Source organism: Lithobates pipiens, unplaced genomic scaffold (genome assembly GCF_037356315.1).
Source record: "Lithobates pipiens isolate NorthernLeopardFrog02 unplaced genomic scaffold, aLitPip1_a1.2 Scaffold_25, whole genome shotgun sequence".
Classification (NCBI taxonomy): Eukaryota; Metazoa; Chordata; class Amphibia; order Anura; family Ranidae; genus Lithobates; species Lithobates pipiens.
In genome coordinates this window covers 225,084,916-225,103,419 of record NW_027507787.1, presented here as the reverse complement: position 1 = coordinate 225,103,419, position 18,504 = coordinate 225,084,916, and the positions used below count along the sequence as shown (strand labels likewise).

General features: G+C 42.2%; 1 protein-coding gene across 2 annotated transcripts in view; it reads right to left on the bottom strand.

Annotated features, from left to right (window-relative positions):
* LOC143930921 (alpha-2-macroglobulin-like) overlaps positions 1–18,504 on the bottom strand; it is a 174,619-nt gene that overhangs the window by 18,351 nt on the left and 137,764 nt on the right. For both annotated transcript variants that reach the window (XM_077455612.1, XM_077455613.1), the window contains 5 exons: positions 12,283–12,445; positions 7,594–7,799; positions 3,726–3,941; positions 3,515–3,642; positions 2,472–2,562 (listed from right to left, as the gene is read on the bottom strand). In XM_077455612.1, coding sequence (XP_077311738.1) covers positions 2,472–2,562; positions 3,515–3,642; positions 3,726–3,941; positions 7,594–7,799; positions 12,283–12,445 — 804 coding nt within the window. The remainder of the gene's footprint in view (positions 1–2,471; positions 2,563–3,514; positions 3,643–3,725; positions 3,942–7,593; positions 7,800–12,282; positions 12,446–18,504) is intronic.

Sequence of the window (18,504 nt, the reverse complement as noted above, 5' to 3'; positions counted from 1 at the left end):
CGGCCGTTTTTTCAGGAGCAGTGATTTTAATAATGATTAAAGTGAAACAATAAAAGTGTAATATTCCTTTAAATTTCGTAGCTGGGGGGTATCTATAGTATGCCTGTGAAGGGGCGCATGTTTCTGGTGCTTAGAACTGTCCCTGCACAAAGTGTCATTTGTGCAGGAAAAAAAGTCTTTTAAAATCACTTGCGGCTATTGTCGGGTCCCGTAATACAGAGAACACTCAATGAGTGTTCTCTGCATTAGCCGACAATTCATTCATTCATTGATAAAAAAAAAAAAAAAAAAGCGTGGGGGTTCCCCTAAATTCAATTACCAGGCCCTTCAGGTCTGACATGGATATTAAGGGGAACCCCGTGTCAAATTAAAAAAAAAAATTGACGTAGGGGTCCCCCTAAATATCCATAACCAGACCCTTCAGGTCTGATATGGATATTAAGGGGAACCCCGCATCAAATTTAAAAAAAAATTGACGTGGGGGTCCCCCTAAAAATCCATATCAGACCCTTTATCCGAGCACGCAACCTGGCAGGCCGCAGGAAAAGAGGGGGGGGCGAGAGAGCGACCCCCCCTCCCTCCTGAACCGTACCAGGCCACATACCCTCAACATTGGGAGGATGCTTTGGGGGTCTGTGACCCCTCAAAGCACCTTGTCCCCATGTTGATGAGGACAAGGGCCTCATCCTCACAACCCTGGCCGTTGGTTGTGAGGGTCTGCGGGCGGGGGGCTTATCAGAATCTGGAAGCCCCCTTTAACAAGGGGACCCCCAGATCCCGCCCCCCCCCTGTTTGAAATGGTAAGGGGGTACAAAAGTACCCCTACCATTTCACAAAGAAAGTGTCAAAATGGTTAAATAAGACAAACACACTTTTGAAAAATTCCTTTATTAAAAATAAAAAAAATAAAAAAAAGATTCCAGCGCTGCTAATCCACTCTTGCTATCCAGCGACGGGTCCAGCGATGGATGATCATATCCAGCGACGGGGGATCTCTCAGTCCAGCGCTGTCCATACATCCTTCTTCTGTCTCCACTCCGGAGACACTGCAGAGAGCACAGCGCTGACGTTTCTTATATTAGGAGGGCGGGGTCACCCGTCACCTGACCCCACTGAGAGATCCCCGTCGCTGGATATGATCATCCATCGCTGGACCCCGGAGACCCGTCGCTGGATAGCAAGAGTGGATTAGCAGCGCTGGAATCTTTTTTTAATTTTTTTTATTTTTAATAAAGGAATTTTTCAAAAGTGTGTTTGTCTTATTTAACCATTTTGACACTTTCTTTGTGAAATGGTAGGGGTACTTTTGTACCCCCTTACCATTTCAAACAGGGGGGGGGCCGGGATCTGGGGGTCCCCTTGTTAAAGCATCCTCCCAATGTTGAGGGTATGTGGCCTGGTACGGTTCAGGAGGGAGGGGGGGCCGCTCTCTCGCCCCCCCCCTCTTTTCCTGCGGCCTGCCAGGTTGCGTGCTCGGATAAAGGGTCTGATATGGATTTTTAGGGGGACCCCCACGTCAATTTTTTTTTAAATTTGACACGGGGTTCCCCTTAATATCCATGTCAGACCTGAAGGGCCTGGTAATTGAATTTAGGGGAACCCCCACACTTTATTTTTTAATTTTTTTTATCAATGAATGAATGAATTGTCGGCTAATGCAGAGAACACTCATTGAGTGTTCTCTGTATTACGGGACATGACAATAGCCGCAAGTGATTTTAAAAGACTTTTTTTCCTGCAACAAATGACACTTTGTGCAGGGACAGTTCTAAGCACCGGAAACATGTGCCCCTTCACAGGCATACTATAGATACCCCCCAGCTACGAAATTTAAAGGAATATTACACTTTTATTGTTTCACTTTAATCATTATTAAAATCACTGCTCCTGAAAAAACGGCCGTTTTTAAAACTTTTTTTGCATTGATCCATGTCCCCTGGGGCAGGACCCGGGTCCCCAAACACTTTTTAGGACAGTAACCTGCATATTACCCTTTAAAATGAGCACTTTAGATTTCTCCCATAGACTTGTACAGGGTGTTCCGGCTTTTCGAATTTGCTGCGAACAGCCCAAATTGTTCACTGTTCGCTGAACAGGCGAACAGGCAATGTTCGAGTAGAACATGAGTTCGACTCGAACTCGAAGCCCATCCCTATTCACAACACAGCTCTGCTGTGTGGAGGGGGTGGGGGATATGTCTTTCCTCCAATCAGCTCTCACACACTGTAAGTGCAGTCTCTCTGCCCTCTCCTCTGTGCTGCTGACAGACAAAGACAACTTTTTAACACAATCTGCACTTTTGAAAGGGTATAGAGAGGGGAAGACTGCAGATAAATAAGTAAAACAAATGTGGGAGGATTTGTTTATTCTCTGTGTATCACCTGAGGCTGTTCACTTCATTGAGTATATGTGAGGGTTTACAACCACTTTAATGTATGCTAATAGAATATTTTGGCAGTAGCCATCCTTACCTTCCTCACTGTACTCTTGATCGGAATGATTCCAGACAGCATCTTCACCTCTATAACAACCATATTCGTTCTTTCCCTGGTTCCAGTGTAACTATGAATGTAAAATATAAATAAATAAATAAAATACAGGACTAGAGTGAAATACCCTGTCATGCCCTTTAATATTTTAGAATTATTTTTAGGTAAGTATTTTCCAACAGCAGCAACACCCATCCGTAAGCATGTGCCACACATTGAGTTAGCTTTCAGCAATCATTTCTGTGTGTGATGTGATAACTTGGAGAGGACCCATACTAGGTTGATCTGTACATACTGGCTTCCTTTTAATAGTGCCCCCCCCCCCCGCCCAGGGTAATGGGGGGGGGGGGCGCTACATGCTTAGGTTCAGGGATATCACCATAAAGTCTCTGAGATCCTGTCTGTACAAGAAGTGAGACAAAATCTTTCCAACAGTAACACAGACCCAAATATATCTTCAGTTGAGTGAGTAATGCCCCGTACACACGATCAGAAATTCTGCCAGCAAAAGTCAAATGTGAGCTTTTGGATAGAAATTCTGACCATGTGTATGCTCCATCAGACTTTTGCTGGCAGAATTCCAGCCAGCAACAGATTGAGAGCAGGTTCTCTATTTTTCGGTTGGAAAAAGTTTCTATCCGAAAATGCATTCGTCTGTATGCAATTCGGATGCGCAAAAAATAACGCATGCTCAGAAACAGTTCGGCGCATGCTAGGAAGCATTGAACTTCATTTTCTTGGCTCATCATAGTGTTGTATGTCACTGCGTTCTTGACGAAAGTTCAGAGAACTTTTGTGTGACCGAGTGTATGCAAGGCAAGCTTGAGCGGAATTCTGTCGGAAAAAACATCCAAGTTTTTTCTGACGGAATATCTGATCGTGTGTACTGGGCATAAGAGTTAGACTTTTTAAGAATGTTTTATTTATTGTACCATTCATCAACAAATTATGGTCACGTTATACCCTCCAAGTTTTAACTTGGAGTCCCCCCCCGATGAATAATTGAAAACACTAATAAAACTCACGAAGCATAGATGTGAATCTCAAAACTTGTCACTGGATCCCCCAGACACTCTCTGTTTGAATGTGTTGTCACCTTTAATGAAAAGCTGGTGTCCCTTTTGGGTGGAGGGACATTGTATCTCAGGACTGCCTGTGTGGTGAGCAGAGAAAATCGAGTTTGAGAATGACTCTACACAAGAAAAAGAAGAAGGCAGAGGGTTGATTTCCACTTACCTGTGCGAAAACACAGCCGTTTCCTGTGGCGGACAACGTGTAATCTCCGGTAACAGCCGGTAGTGATGCTTTCTGAAGGAGAAGCCGGTTGTTTTTGTCTACATGGAACTTCTCCAGAAATCCTGAGCTGGCACTGACAGTCACAGTCACATCGCCCTTATCACTAAACGTGAGCTCTGAATACTTGGCTAGAGCTTGGAGAGCCACAACTGTGTCCTACATAGAATAAGAAATGATGTTTGTGAAGGCCTTCATCTAACAATCAACACCTTCCACTAAAAAAGGTAGCAGATTTTGGATTGTGCTCAGTTCCTGCAACTAACATATTGTTTCTAATTAAAGCCCAGCCTTTTTAATCATTTGGTCTTCAAAAAAAATGTATCACTTTCACCATTTAGGGCAAAGTTAAGGGTTCACTTGAAATCCTACCCGCCCACTGATACTCATCTTCATAGTGATCCCCTACCATTTTGGGGATCTGATGGGGCCCATGGAAATACCAGGTTAACATTTTGGTATGAGGGAGCATTAGATTGTCAACCTAAAACACTAAAACACTGTGATGTGGGGAAGGAGAAATGGTCATTAACCCTGTGTTAGCTTTGACATTGACCTACATATAGTTTACACAGAGAATGGACGTAGGGCTCCAACAGAGGAAAAAAAAAAAAACAGGGGGGAGAAATTCCATCTCCATTTTCCCAGGTTTTGTTATTGTACACTCAGCCTTATGCCAAACAGTGGTGTTGCCAGACCACAGCTGGGTTCTTCATATATTCCTATGAAAGATCCATTTCACACTTGTAGATGTGTGTATATGGATACAAAGCCCCACCAGAATTTTTTTAGGATGTTAGAAGTTTTATGTTTTACCTATTTCAGTTTACATTTGTATCTTAGGTTTTTGGTGCATGGTGCATACCGTAGTACAAGCTTTAGTATACTGTTCTGATGCAAGGGGCTGCACAAAAAATATACTGAAGTAACATAGGTTTCCATGGATATTCATCTGCCCTTTGCTCTCTTAATGCTCTTTTTTATTGCAAGAAGCAGAAGGATGTACTTTGTACCTCAGGGTATGGAGGAGTATGTGACTGGGCCTATCAGTGCTGTCACAATGGAGCCAATAGTACTGTGGGAGTTAAGACACCATGACTTGTAGCTCATGTAGGGCTTTCTTTTAACTCCTTTCAAAAACATGAAAGAAAGGTAGGTATACAGTATCTCACAAAAGTGAGTACACCCCCAGGGGCAGACTGACATCTCATGAACCTGCGGGCAATAGGAGATTATGGGGCCCCAGGCAATCAGAGATTATGGGGCCATACAGTATACACACACACAGTATACACACACATACAGTATATACACACACACACAGTATACACATACATGTACACACAGTATACACAGACATGTTTCTATTGGCTGAGAAGGTACCGGAGAGGTGGGGCAGCTATAATCTCAGGATTTTTAGACCAAAAGGATGTCGTTAAGGGACATTTCAGAGACAGATGTAAAAAAAATACAGATTTTTACATACTGTCCCTTGTTTTACTGAGGCTGGCAACTCTGATGGGGCCCCCTATTGGCCGGGGCCCTTGGGCAGTGCCAGAGTGGCCAAATGGTCAGTCCTCCCCTGTACACCCCTCACATTTTTCTAAATATCTTATTCTATCTTTTCATGTGACAACACTGAAGAAATGACACTTTGCTGCAATGTAAAGTAGTGAGTATACAGCTTGTATAACAGTGTAAATTTGCGGTCCCCTCAAAATAACTCAACACACAGCCATTAGTGTCTAAACAGCTGGCAACAAAAGTGAGTACACCCCTAAGTGAAAATGTCCAAATTGGGTCCAAAGTGTCAATATTTTGTGTGGCCACCATTATTTTCCAGCACTGCCTTAAAAGGGCTGTAAACCCTCGTGTTTTTTCACCTTAATACATCCTTTGCATTAAGGTGAAAAAACTTCTTCTGACACTGACCAGCCCCCTAGCTCCTCTGTTTTACTCACCTGAGCCCGTTGGTTTCCGCGGCAGAGACGCGTTCTACCTCTCTGCCCAGGGGTTCTCGGCAAATCCAATGACACGGACACTGGGGGGGCAGGCTGAGTCCAGCATTCTGTGTCTATGCACGCTCACCCGCAAGGTAAGCCACAGGGAGAGCACTTCTCCCAAGGGGTTTACCGATGCGAGGAGGACCAGTGAGCACCACTGGGGGACCCCAAAAGACAGTGATCGTGGCCACACTGTGCAAACGAACTGTACAGTGGAGGTAAGTATGATATGTTTGTTATTTTAAAGTTAAAAAAAAAACAAGAGTCCTCTTCCACTCCTCACGATGACCACACCACTGAGCCCATGGATGTTAGAGACCTTGCGCTCTTCCACCTTCCTTTTGAGGATGCCCCACAGATGCGCAATAGGGTTTAGGTCTGGAGACATGCTTGACCAGTCCATCACCTTTACCCTCAGCTTCTTTAGCAAGGCATTTGTCATCTTGGGGGTGTGTTTGGGGTCGTTATCATGTTAGAATACTGCCCTACAACCCAGTCTCCGAAGGGAGAGGATCATGTTCTGCTTCAGTATGTCACAGAACATGTTGGCATTCATGGTTCCCTTAATGACCTGTAGCTTCCCAGTGCCGGCAACACTCATGCAACCCCAGACCATGACACTCCCACCACCATGCTTGACTGTAGACAGGACACACTTGTCTTTGTATTCCTTACCTGGTTGCTGCCACACATGCTTGACACCATCTGAATCAAATACGTTTATTTTGATCTCATCAGACCACAGAACATGGTTCCAGTAATCCCCGTCCTTAGTCTGCTTGTCTTCAGCAAACAGTTAGTGGCTTTCTTGTGCACCATTTTTAGAAGTGGTTCCTTCTTGGATGACAGCAATGCAGATCAGTTTTGATGCAGTGTGTGGCGTATGGTGAGCACTGGCTGACCCCCACCCCTTCAACCTCTGCAGCAATGCTGACAGCACTCATACATCTATTTACCAAAAACAGCCTCTGGATTTGACTCTGAGCATGTGCACTCAACTTCTTTGGTTGACCACGGCGAGGCCTGTTCTGAGTGGAACCTCAGAACAGGCATGGCCACCATGCTGCAGCTCAGTTTCAGGGTCTTAGCAATCTTCTTATAGCCTATTCCATCTCTATGTAGAGCAACATTTCTTTTTTTTTCAGATCCTCAGAGAGTTCTTTGCCATGAGGTGCCATGTTGAACTTCCAGTGACCAGTATGGGAGAGTGAGACCGATAACACCAAATATAACACACCTGCTCCCCATTCACACCTGAGACCTTGTAACACTAACGAGTCACATGACACCGGAGATGGAAAATAGCTAATTGGGCCCAATTTGGACATTTTCACTTAGGGGTATGCTCACTTTTGTTGCCAGCAGTTTAGGCATTAATGGCTGTGTTGAGTTATTTTGAGGGGACAGCAAATTGACACTGTTATACAAGCTGTACACTCACTACTTTACATTGTAGACAAGTGTCATTTCTTCAGTGTTGTCACATGAAAAGATATAATAAAATATTTACAAAAATGTGAGGGGTGTACTCACTTTTGTGAGATACTGTATATGTGATCTGCTGAGGTCTGTTTTAGCCAAGCAGGTGCACATTTCAAATCTGTTTCTGACCATGGCTGTATGAGTTGTACAGATGGGCATCTGGGTTGTTGACATTTATTTTCTTGCAGTCACTGAAACATTTAACTAGTATGTCAGTGATTTAACCTATCGTAATTTCATTCAGCCATAATAGTGTTGTTATGTTTTGGTGGACTTGATCTTAAGTGGCAATGAGATATGTAATGCACTGGAATGTTATCAGTCACCTGTGTAGATGAGAAGCCTCCATAGGGGTTCTGCTGTTTGCTCAGCCAGTTCACAATCTCTGTAGATTTGCCCAGGTCAGGTTTAGGTCCAGAGAGTAGAGCCAGGAGGACATAGGCATTCATTTCCACCTCAGCAGATGGGGCTCTGTACCAGTATGAATCTTGAATGGGAGGAGGAGTATCCCGTGCCCAGTGGAGCTGTCCATCTGTAAATATGACAACACCACATAATTACACTATGATCTTGTCTTTCTCCAAAAACTGAACATAGCACCTTACTACAGGTTGTGAAGGATCTCTGTAGAATTTGGATTGGCATCAGCCAGGACAAAAGGTGGCATTGCAACTGGCATTTAAAGAAAATTCTGACATATGAAAGCTAGAGTTGGGTTTGACAAATATACCTAATTAATGAGGCTATTCCCCATCTCCTTCTCCCCCTCCCTCCCCCACCCCTCATATAGCCCAGTCCAAGGATTTAGAGCGAGAAGGTCTGAAAATAGACATCAGTTCTCTCTCAAACCACAATTCATTGCTAATCCTTTGTCACACACTATATGGCCAAAATTTTGGTGACAGCTGACCAAGAGTCTATTGTACATCCCATAACAAAACCTTGAGTATTAATAAGGGGCGGGCAGCCTCTTTGTGGCTATAATAGCCTTCACTCTTCTGCCAAAGCTTTCCATGATATTTTGAAGTGCAAACTAAAATGTACGATAGGGGAAATCCTTTGTTAATAGTGGGCAGAACATGGAAAGTGCATGATGGAATTTGTTCCTATTCAGCCAAAAGAGCATTGCTGAAGTCAAATACTCATGCTGGACAAGAAAATCTGGCATTCTATCAGTGTTACAATCCCTCCCAAAGGTGTTCGTAATGGCTTAGGTCAGGGCTCTGTGCAGGTCACTTGAGTTCCCCGGCTAAAATCATTAAGCCATATCTTCAAGCACATGGCTTTGTATGCTGGGATACAGCCATGTTAGAACAGAAAAGAGCCTTCCACAAACTGTTGCCATAAGTTTTAAAGTGCACAGTTATCTAAAATATATATTTTTTTTTTAAAAACATTAAGTTTTTATTTGAGTTTAACAAGAAATTAGTACAAAAAATTTGTATAATTTGTAAAATTTGTAAAATTTGTATAAAACATTTGTACAGGCTGAACAGTTGCCGATCAACAGAAATAAAGTGGGTACAGAAGGTACAGTACTCAGATGTGTTACAATTATAAAGTACAATTTCAGTAAAACATATTTATCCACTTCAGCCCCGGACCATTTTGCTGGTCAAAGACCAGACCACTTTTTGTGATTCAGCACTGCGCCGCTTTAACTGACAATTGCGTGGTCATGCAACGTGGCTCCCAAACAAAAATTACGTCCTTTTTTTACCACAAATAGAGCTTTCTTTTGGTGATATTTGATCACCCCTGCGGTTTTTATTTTTTGTGCTATAAACAAAAATAGAGCGACAATTTTGAAAAAAACGCATTATTTTTAACTTTTTGTTATAATAAATATCCCCCAAAAAATATATAAAAAACATTTTTTTCCCTCAGTTTAGGCCGATATGCATACTTCTACATATTTTTGGTAAAAAAATCGCAATAAGCGATTATTGATTGGTTTGCGCAAAAGTTATAGCGTTTACAAAATAGGGGATAGTTTTATGGCATTTTTATTAATATTTTTATTTTTTACTAGTAATGGCGGCGATCAGCAATATTTATTGTGACTGCGACATTATGGCGGACACATCGGACATTTTTGACACATTGTTGCAGTGATTCCTGTGTAAATGATACTGGCAGTTAAGGGGTTAACCAAGGGGTGGCAGTGTAGGGGTTAAGTGTTCCTAGGGGTGTGTTACTAACTGTTGGGGGCTGGGCTTTCATTTAGTGAACACTGATCTCTGCTCCAATCACATGGAGCAGAGATCAGCATCACTAGTTGCTAGGCAGAACAGTGAGATGCTGTTTACAACGGCATTTCTCCGTTCAGCTGCCCCATGAGACGATCGCGGGTATGCCCGCGGTGATCGAGTCCGCGGGACCCGCGAACGGACTCACGGGGGTCCCAACCAGCGCTCGCGATGCCAGGGCGGCATTAGAGATTGGACGTACCTGTACGCCAATATGCCTGCCAGTGCCATTCTGCCCACGTACATCGGCATGCGCTGGTCAGGAACCCGTTAAATGTTTGGCCAAATGCTCCATGCTTCTTGAAATGTATTATATGATAGTGAATTGAAAGATAGAAGTTTTTTTCATTAGTTTGGTTCATATGAACAATATCGGTTACTTCTGATAGGTTGGGGGGCTAATGTTGACTTCCACCGCCTTAGGATTAGAGACCTGGCTGCTAGAAGCATGTGCGTTACAACCTGCCTGTAGTCCTTCGGGTAGTTATCAATACTTATATTAAGAAAGGCTAGTTCAGGGCAGGGTGACAATTGTCTAAAACATATTTTTCTACTGCTTGGTTTAGCTTTGACAATAATCATTATTGGAATTGCCTAAACTCCAATAATTTGGAGGGATGTCCACATACTTTTAACTATATAGTGTACCTTCAGATAAAATCCAGCATTTAAAAAAAATCAATAGTTCCCAGAAACGAGTCCACATGTAGACAGGGTCAACTTGCGTGGTGACATCACAGATATGGACTCCGCCCTACCCATTTCGTCAGAGTTGACGTCCTCAGGGGCATGCCGAACCATTGATTTTTTACATGCTGGATTTTATCTGGAGTTGTGTGAGTTCTTAGTATCATCTTCTTTTAATAAAATATCATAATGTTTTACACTATGTGGACCACTTTTTTCCCCTATGGTTTGTGAGTTGGAACGATTTTCATTGTCAGCCATAACACTATCCTATTCAGCCTAAACAGAAGGAACCAAATAGATCTTATGTGTATCATTCATGCTTGTCTAGACTCTTAGAATTTGAAGTCACGATCTCTGTTAAGCAAGCATTTCACATGATTCAAGGTGGAGGTGCACCTGGGTGAAAATTCCACAAAATATTTGTTCACTCACATTGTATATTCACTTCAAGAGACTGTGTTCACTTACATTGTTTTTTGTGTTTGGAGACTAATATGAGATGTTTATATATATCAGGGATATGCAATTAGCGGACCTCCAGCTGTTGCAAAGCTACAAGTCCCATCATGCCTCTGCCTCTGGGTGTCATGCTTGTGGCTGTCAGAGTCTTGCTATGCCTCATGGGACTTGTAGTTTTGCAACAGCTGAGGGTGCGCTAATTGCATATCCCTGATATATATATAAACATCTCATATTAGTCTCCAAACACAAAAAACAATGTAAGTGAACACAGTCTCTCTCTCTATTTATATATATATATATATATATACACCTGTATATATATATATATATATATATATATAATATATATATATATATATATATATATATATATATATATATATATATATATAGACACTGTTTTTACTATTTTTATTATTTTTATTGTTTAGCGCAGCAACTTATGTTCTTACTTATTAGATGTCCACCGGTTGTCCGCAATCGTGGCACGGAGAAGCAGAACGGGGAGATGCCTATGTAAACAAGGTATTTCCCTGTCCTGCCTAACAACAGGAGAGAGATCTACTGCTCCAAGTGATCAGGAGCAGTGGTCTCCATGGGCTCACTACAACATGACAGAGAGACCACTACTCCCAATCACTTGAGCAGTAGATCTCTGTCATGTGTGGTCTATGTGTGTTCCCTCAGTGTGTTCTAACTGTACAGTTAGAACACACTGAGGGAACACACTTAGCCCCTTTATCGCCCCCTTGTGTTTATCTCCTTCCCGGCCAGTGACATTTACATAGTAATCTGTGCATTTTTATAGCACTGATCGCTGTATAAATGTCAATGGTCCCAAAATAGTGTCAAAAGTGTCCGATCTGTCTGCTGCAGTATTTCACAGTCACGATGAAAATTGCAGATTGCCGCCATTTACAAAAAACAATTAATACTAAAAATGCCTATTTTGTAGACGTGATAACTTTTGCGCAAACCAATCAATATACGCTTATTGGGATTTTTTTTTACCAAAAATATGCAGAAGAATACATATAACCGAGGAAGAATTTGAATATATATATATATATTTTTTTTTTTTTGGGGGGATAATTATATAGTAAAAAATATTGCTTTTTTTTCAAAACTTCTTTTTCTTAATCTTTTTTTGTTTATATCGCAAAAAAAATAAAAACCGCAGAGGTGATCAAATAGCACCAAAAGAAAGCTGCATTTGTGGGAAAAAAAAGGGCATCAATTTTGTTTGGGTACAACGTCGCACGACCGCGCAATTGTCAGTTAAATCAATGCAGGGCCATATCGCAAAAAAAGGGCTTGGTCGGGAAGGGGGTAAATCCTTCCGGGGCTGAAGTGCTTAAAAAGGTTCAAAAATAATAATATATTTGGCCTAAATCCCACCTCTAATAGGTTTTCCACTTACAGGGTAATTATCTTTGTATCTGATTCTTTCCCCCTTTTAATAATCAGTGCACTCAGTTTCAGCCCCAACCGAAGAGAGGTGTAAAGAAGGATGCATTTGAATAAATTACATTTTTGAAAACAATCGTAAAAAAATTTCAGTTAAAGTATAAAATGACTTCTGCCTAGAATCATTTTAGTATATCTATTCCTCACCTTCTCGTATAGCTTTTTCTTCCAGTTTCTCCAATACAGCCGCCCTGAGTTCTGTCTCTCTGCACAGAGTAAAGGTGTAGGCCAGCAGAGCCAAAGTATATACATTGCTCACATCCGCAGCAGCCTTCCGCAGACAGGACACTGCGTCTCTGACTAGGGGATCCTAGAAAAAAAAAGAACTAGTATGAAATCTCAGTATTTCCTAATTAAAAATTTGGAAGAGTAATCAAAAGGATAAAGATGCATAATGAATCTGATGTGATCTATGTACCAGGGACGTGCGGTGAGGTCAGTGGCTGGTGAAGCACTGGCTAGTTTCAGAGCCAGATACACACAGGTTACATACGCCGGGAGTGTGCGCAATTTTAAAGCGTGACATGTTTGGTATCTATTTACTTGACATAACGTCATCTTTCACATTATACAAATAAATTAGGCTAACTTTACTGTTTTTTTTTTTTGTTTGTTTTTTTTAATATTCATTGAACAGTTTTTTTCCCCAAAAAATGCATTTGAAAAATTGCTGCGCAAATACTGTGAGATATAAAAAGTTGCAATGACCGCCATTGTATTCTCTAGGGTCTCTGCTAAAAAAATTGCACACGCTCGTGGAAAGGCGCCAAACTTCGGTACTTAAAAATCCCCATAAGCGAAGCTTTAAAAATGTTTAGAGTTAAACAGGAGGTCTAGGGCTAGAATTATTGCTCTTGCTTTAAAGTTCGCGGCGATACCTCACATACATAGTTTGAACATCGTTTTCATATGTGGGAGGGACTTACATATGCTTTGTTTCTGCGTGCGAGCACACAGGGACAGGGGCACTTTAATTTTTTTTTATTGTTAATTTTACTTTACATTTTTTTAGTTGACACTTAAAAAAAATGTTTTGATCACTTTTATGTAAACATACCTTGTAATAGGAATATGGCACGATCAGTCCTCTTTACAGTGAGATATGGGGTCAATCGAGACCCCACATCTCACCACTAGGCTGGGACAGCTGAAATATAAAAAAAAGGGTCTCGGTTTCCCAGCCGAGGCACGCACCATTTGTTTGAATGCAGAGGCCGGGCCTGACGTCATAACATCGTGCTCGGCCTCCAAACAATCATAGAGACTCCAGCAACCATCTAGTCCACCGGAAATCTCTATGGTAAACATCCAGGGCCAGTGGATCCGTTCTCCGACTCACCAATGGCAGCGGTGAGTCGATAGAAACAACGGAGGGTGGCGGGAGGGGGGGATGTCCCCTCTCACCGCTCGTAAGAATGATCAAGTGGCTGACCAGCCACTATGATGATTCTTATGGTTTAGGGAATCACCGGCTGAAAAAGGCAATATTTGAATGATGCCTGTAGCTGCAGGCATCATTCAGATATACCCACACAAAATAAAGGACATCATATGACGGCCAACGGTTGGGAAGTGGTTAAATACATTTTAAGTAGAACTGCAGCCAAAATGATTTTCTCCGTTTAGAAATATTGCCATCTGTGTCTCTTGTTGGGAAACCATCCTATAACTTACTGTCTGTGACCCCCAAGGCATTGTTGTGAATTAAGCTTCTTGTTTACCCTTCCTAAAATGATTTTCCATACAGCCCACTCAGGGCCGTCTTTAAGGCAGGGCAAAAGGGGCAGCTGCCCTGGGCCCTGTCATTGTTGTTGGGCCCAAAGCAGCTGCCTCAAACTTGCCAACTATCCCAGTTTACATTCCCTTGTCCCTTGAAGTTTTAGTCCTGTGCTGCTACTAATGCTGCCCAGCTCTGCCCTATTGTTGTGTACAGGTGACTCACCTGCAGACCTGTGTTTACATGTAAATACTGGCATTCATATGTAAATAGCAGTCACATGCATATGAAAATAGCTGAGTCCAATGGCATTGATATGTAAATAAAGGCAGCATTCATAGGTATATCATGCCTCCCTGCAGTGAGGAGAAGATGTGCTGTAACCTATCGCAAACCAGTGAGCGGTATTACTGTACAGTAATCTCTAGCAGCCAATCAACAAGCAGAAATGTGCTGTAACCTCTAGCAACTAATCAGTGAGCCTTAAAGAGTGCTGTAACCTCTAGCAACCAGTCAGTAAGCAGTAATGATATGCTGTAACCTCTGGCAACCAATCGCAATCGCTACTTGATCTCATACAGTAAACTGATTTTAAGTCTAGCTGCTATTTATTTTCTCAGAGAAGGTGGAGAGCAAAATTGCATGGGGGGGGGGGGGCCTTAAGAAAAATTTTGCCCAGGGTCCAATCAATATTAAAGACGGCCCTGAGCCCACTGGTGATTGTAATGGGGGCAATCATTCCCTATTGAATTCTGCTTCAAAATGTGTGGATAAGGCGATCTGGAGAGGGGCAAGGGATAATTCAGCTCACAATCCTGGAGGTCAAAAAGACACATAGCAGGGGAAAGCTTATCAACAGAGACACAGACATAAATAAAAACCTGAAAGAGGTGCTAACTATTCCCCTTTCTATACAAAACCAAAAAAATAGATCTGACTGAATACTACTTAAATAAAATCATCGACCATCATTAACCACTTGAGGACCGCCGTATTGCCATTGTACGTCAGCACAATGGCACAGGCAGGCATAATCACGTACATCTACGTGATTGCCTTCCAGCGGGTGGGGGGTCCGATCGGACCCCCTCCCGCTGGTTACGGCGGTCCGATTCGGTCCAGGAGCGCTCCGTGATGAGGGGATGGCCGTTGGTTTTCAGCCACCCCCTCTGGATCGCTCCTGGCCAATGAGAAGCTTCCTCCCCTGTGTATTGTTTACACAGGAAGGAGGAAGTGATGTCATTCTCCTCGGGGCGGTCTTTTTGACCGGACTACGAGGAGAACAGTAAAAGTAAGTGTGCACCAACACTACACTGACATGTAGGTACACACAGGCACACAAACCCCCCCCGATCCCCCCCCGATCGCCCCCCGATCCCCCCCCGCCCCCCCTCCCCCCCCAGTCACAGTGTCACTGATTGCATTGATCATTTCTTTACTGATCAATGCATTCAGTGTCAGTTGTGACAGTAAAAACTGTCAGGAGAGTTAGTGTTAGGTCCAGGGTAGCCCCCTATCACCCCCCAATAAAGATTTAACCCCCTGATTGCCCCTAGAGTTAACCCTTTCACCCCCTTTTGCCAGTGTCACTAAGCGATCATTTTTCTGATCGCTGCATGTGTCGCTAGTGTCGCTAGGTAGCTAGTTATTTTTTTAGGTTCACCGCCAGGTTTTTATATCGCTAGGTACCCCGATATACTACCCAATAATGTTTTTAACCCCCTGATTGCCGCTAGTTAACCCTTTCACCCCCTTTTGCCAGTGTCACTAAGCGATCGTTTTTCTGATCGCTGCATTAGTGTCGCTACAGTCGCTAGGTAGCTAGTTATTTTTTTAGGTTCACCGCCAGGTTTTTATAGCACTAGGTACCCCGATATACTACCCAATAATGGTTTTAACCCCCTGATTTCCGCTAGTTAACCCTTTCACCCCCTTTTGCCAGTGTCACTAAGCGATAATTTTTCTGAACGCTGCATCAGTGTCGCTAGTGTCGCTAGGTAGCTAGTTATTTTTTTAGGTTCACCGCCAGGTTTTTATAGCGCTAGGTACCCCGATATACTACCCAATAATGGTTTTAACCCCCTGATTGCTGCTAGTTAACCCTTTCACCCCCTTTCACCAGCGATCACAGTATAAGTGTCACTGGTGACGCTGGTTAGCCAGTTAGTTATTTAGGTTCCCCGTCAGGTTTTTATATAGCGCCAGGGACCCCCATATACTACCTAATAAAAATTTGAACCCCCTGATTGCCCCTAGTTAACCCTTTCACCACTGATCACCGTATAAGTGTTACGGGTGACTCTGGTTAGTTTGTTTTTTATAGCATTTTATATTCAAATCCGGAAGGCAGTGCTTGGTTTTCGGGGTCCCGTACGTGGCTAGGCTCCCAAAAAGTCCCCCACATGTGGTATCCCCGTACTCGGGAGAAGCAGCAGAATTTATTTTGGGGTGTAATTTGACTTCTGCCCATAGCATGTGTGAGCAATATATCATTTAGTGACAACTTTGTGCAAAAAAAAAAAGTTTGTAATATTCCCGCAACTTTTGGCAAAATATAAAATATTCCATGGACTCAACATGCCTCTCAGTAAATAGCTTGGGGTGTCTACTTTCCAAAATGGGGTCATTTGGGGGGGTTTTGTGCTATTTTGGCATTTTATGGCCTTCGAAACTGTGATAGGTAGTGAGGAGTTAAATCAAAAATTTGCACCCTTAGAAATCCTGAAGGTGGTGATTGGTTTTCGGGGTGCCGTGCGCGACTAGACTCCCAAAAAGTCCCACACATGTGGTATCCCCGTACTCGGGAGAAGCAGCAGAATGTATTTTGGGGTGCAATTCCACATATAACCATGTGTGAGCAATATATCATATTATATTATTAATATATATTTTTTTTTTTTTTGTCATTATTCAATCCCTTAGGACAAAAAAAATAAATATTCAATGGGCTCAACATACCCATCAGCAATTTCCTTGGGGTGTCTACTTTCCAAAATGGGGTCATTTGGGGGGGATTTGTACTGCCCTGCCATTTTAGCACCTCAAGAAATGAGATCGGCAGTCATAAATTAAAAGCTGTGTAAATTCCAGAAAATGTACTCTAGTTTGTAGACGCTATAACTTTTGCGCAAACCAAAAAATATACGCTTATTGACATTTTTTTTACTAAAGACATGTGTCTGAATAAATTTTGCCCTCAATGTATGACTAAAATTTAGTTTATTAGATTTTTCTTATAACAAAAAGAAGAAAATATCTTTTTTTTTCAAAATTTTCGCTCTTTTTCCATTTATATCGCAAAAAAAAAAAATCGCAGAGGCAATCAAATACCATCAAAAGAAAGCTCTATTTGTGGGAAGAAAAGGACGCAAATTTCGTTTGGGTGCAATATTGCATGACCGCGCAATTACCAGTTAAAGCAGCGCAGTGCGAAATTGCAAAAAGACCTCTGGTCCTTAAGGTGTTTATTGGTCCGGAGCTGAAGTGGTTAAGAGACTATTTTCTTTTGGCTCATTAGCCCTCAATGCAGAAGGAGGTGTCATATCAATTATATGGAAATTTTGCTCATGTTGTTAAAATGTGACGATATTGTTGTCGACAGGCAACCTCCAGTCTCTTGTGAACCAATGGAGCTGTGCAACCCAACACCCTAGCAATCAGTGGAAATTTGCCATTTAGTGGCGGTAGTAATACCACTGCTAAAGGAATGACTTCCAGCTTCAGCGGCTGGAAGTTTGGCAGGTGGGCAAACTGGCCAAAATTGGTTATTTAGTTCACCCATTTGGCAAATGGTAAATGGCTTGGATTGAACTCATATTCGGCCCAAATCTGGAGATCATCCCTACTTTCCATTAGATAAAAAGTTTAACATTCACCTTTTTTGTCAATATGTATATTCCTTTCTAATCCTACCCAAATAAAGGTCATATCCAGTTTCCTGCTTAGGCACAGATTGATTACATGGAACAACATGAAAAGGAGCTGCTTCAAGCTCATTTGTTCACCCATGTTCAGGGGTGACGTGTTACTAGACATGTGCATTCGTTTTCGTCCGAATGCATTTTCGTCCGAATTTCAGCTATTTTCGTTTTCGTTTTGACAAACGATAACGAAAGCACAAAATCCGAAAAACGAAAGATCCGACATAAATAAATGCTTTATTTTCGTTTTCGTTGTTACAACAGTTCGATATAGAATAGGAGATTCGACATGACTCTGACAACGTGTCTATAGAACCTGTGGTCGAATGTGCCTAACCTTACCTCTATTAGTCCAAGATTATATAGAGAAAATATTCGACAGAGAAAAGATTTGACGGAGAGAAAAGATTCTGCAAGTTACTGTCCTAAAAAGTGTTTGGGGACCCGGGTCCTGCCCCAGGGGACATGTATCAATGCAAAAAAAAGTTTTAAAAACGGCCGTTTTTTCGGGAGCAGTGATTTTAATAATGATTAAAGTGAAACAATAAAAGTGTAATAATCCTTTAAATTTCGTAGCTGGGGGGTTGTCTATAGTATGCCTGTGAAGGGGCTCATGTTTCTGGGGCTTAGAACTGTCGCTGCACAAAGTGTCATTTATGCAGGAAAAAAAGTCCTTTAAAATCACTCGCAGCTATTATGAATTGTCGGCTCCCGTAATACAGAGAACACTCA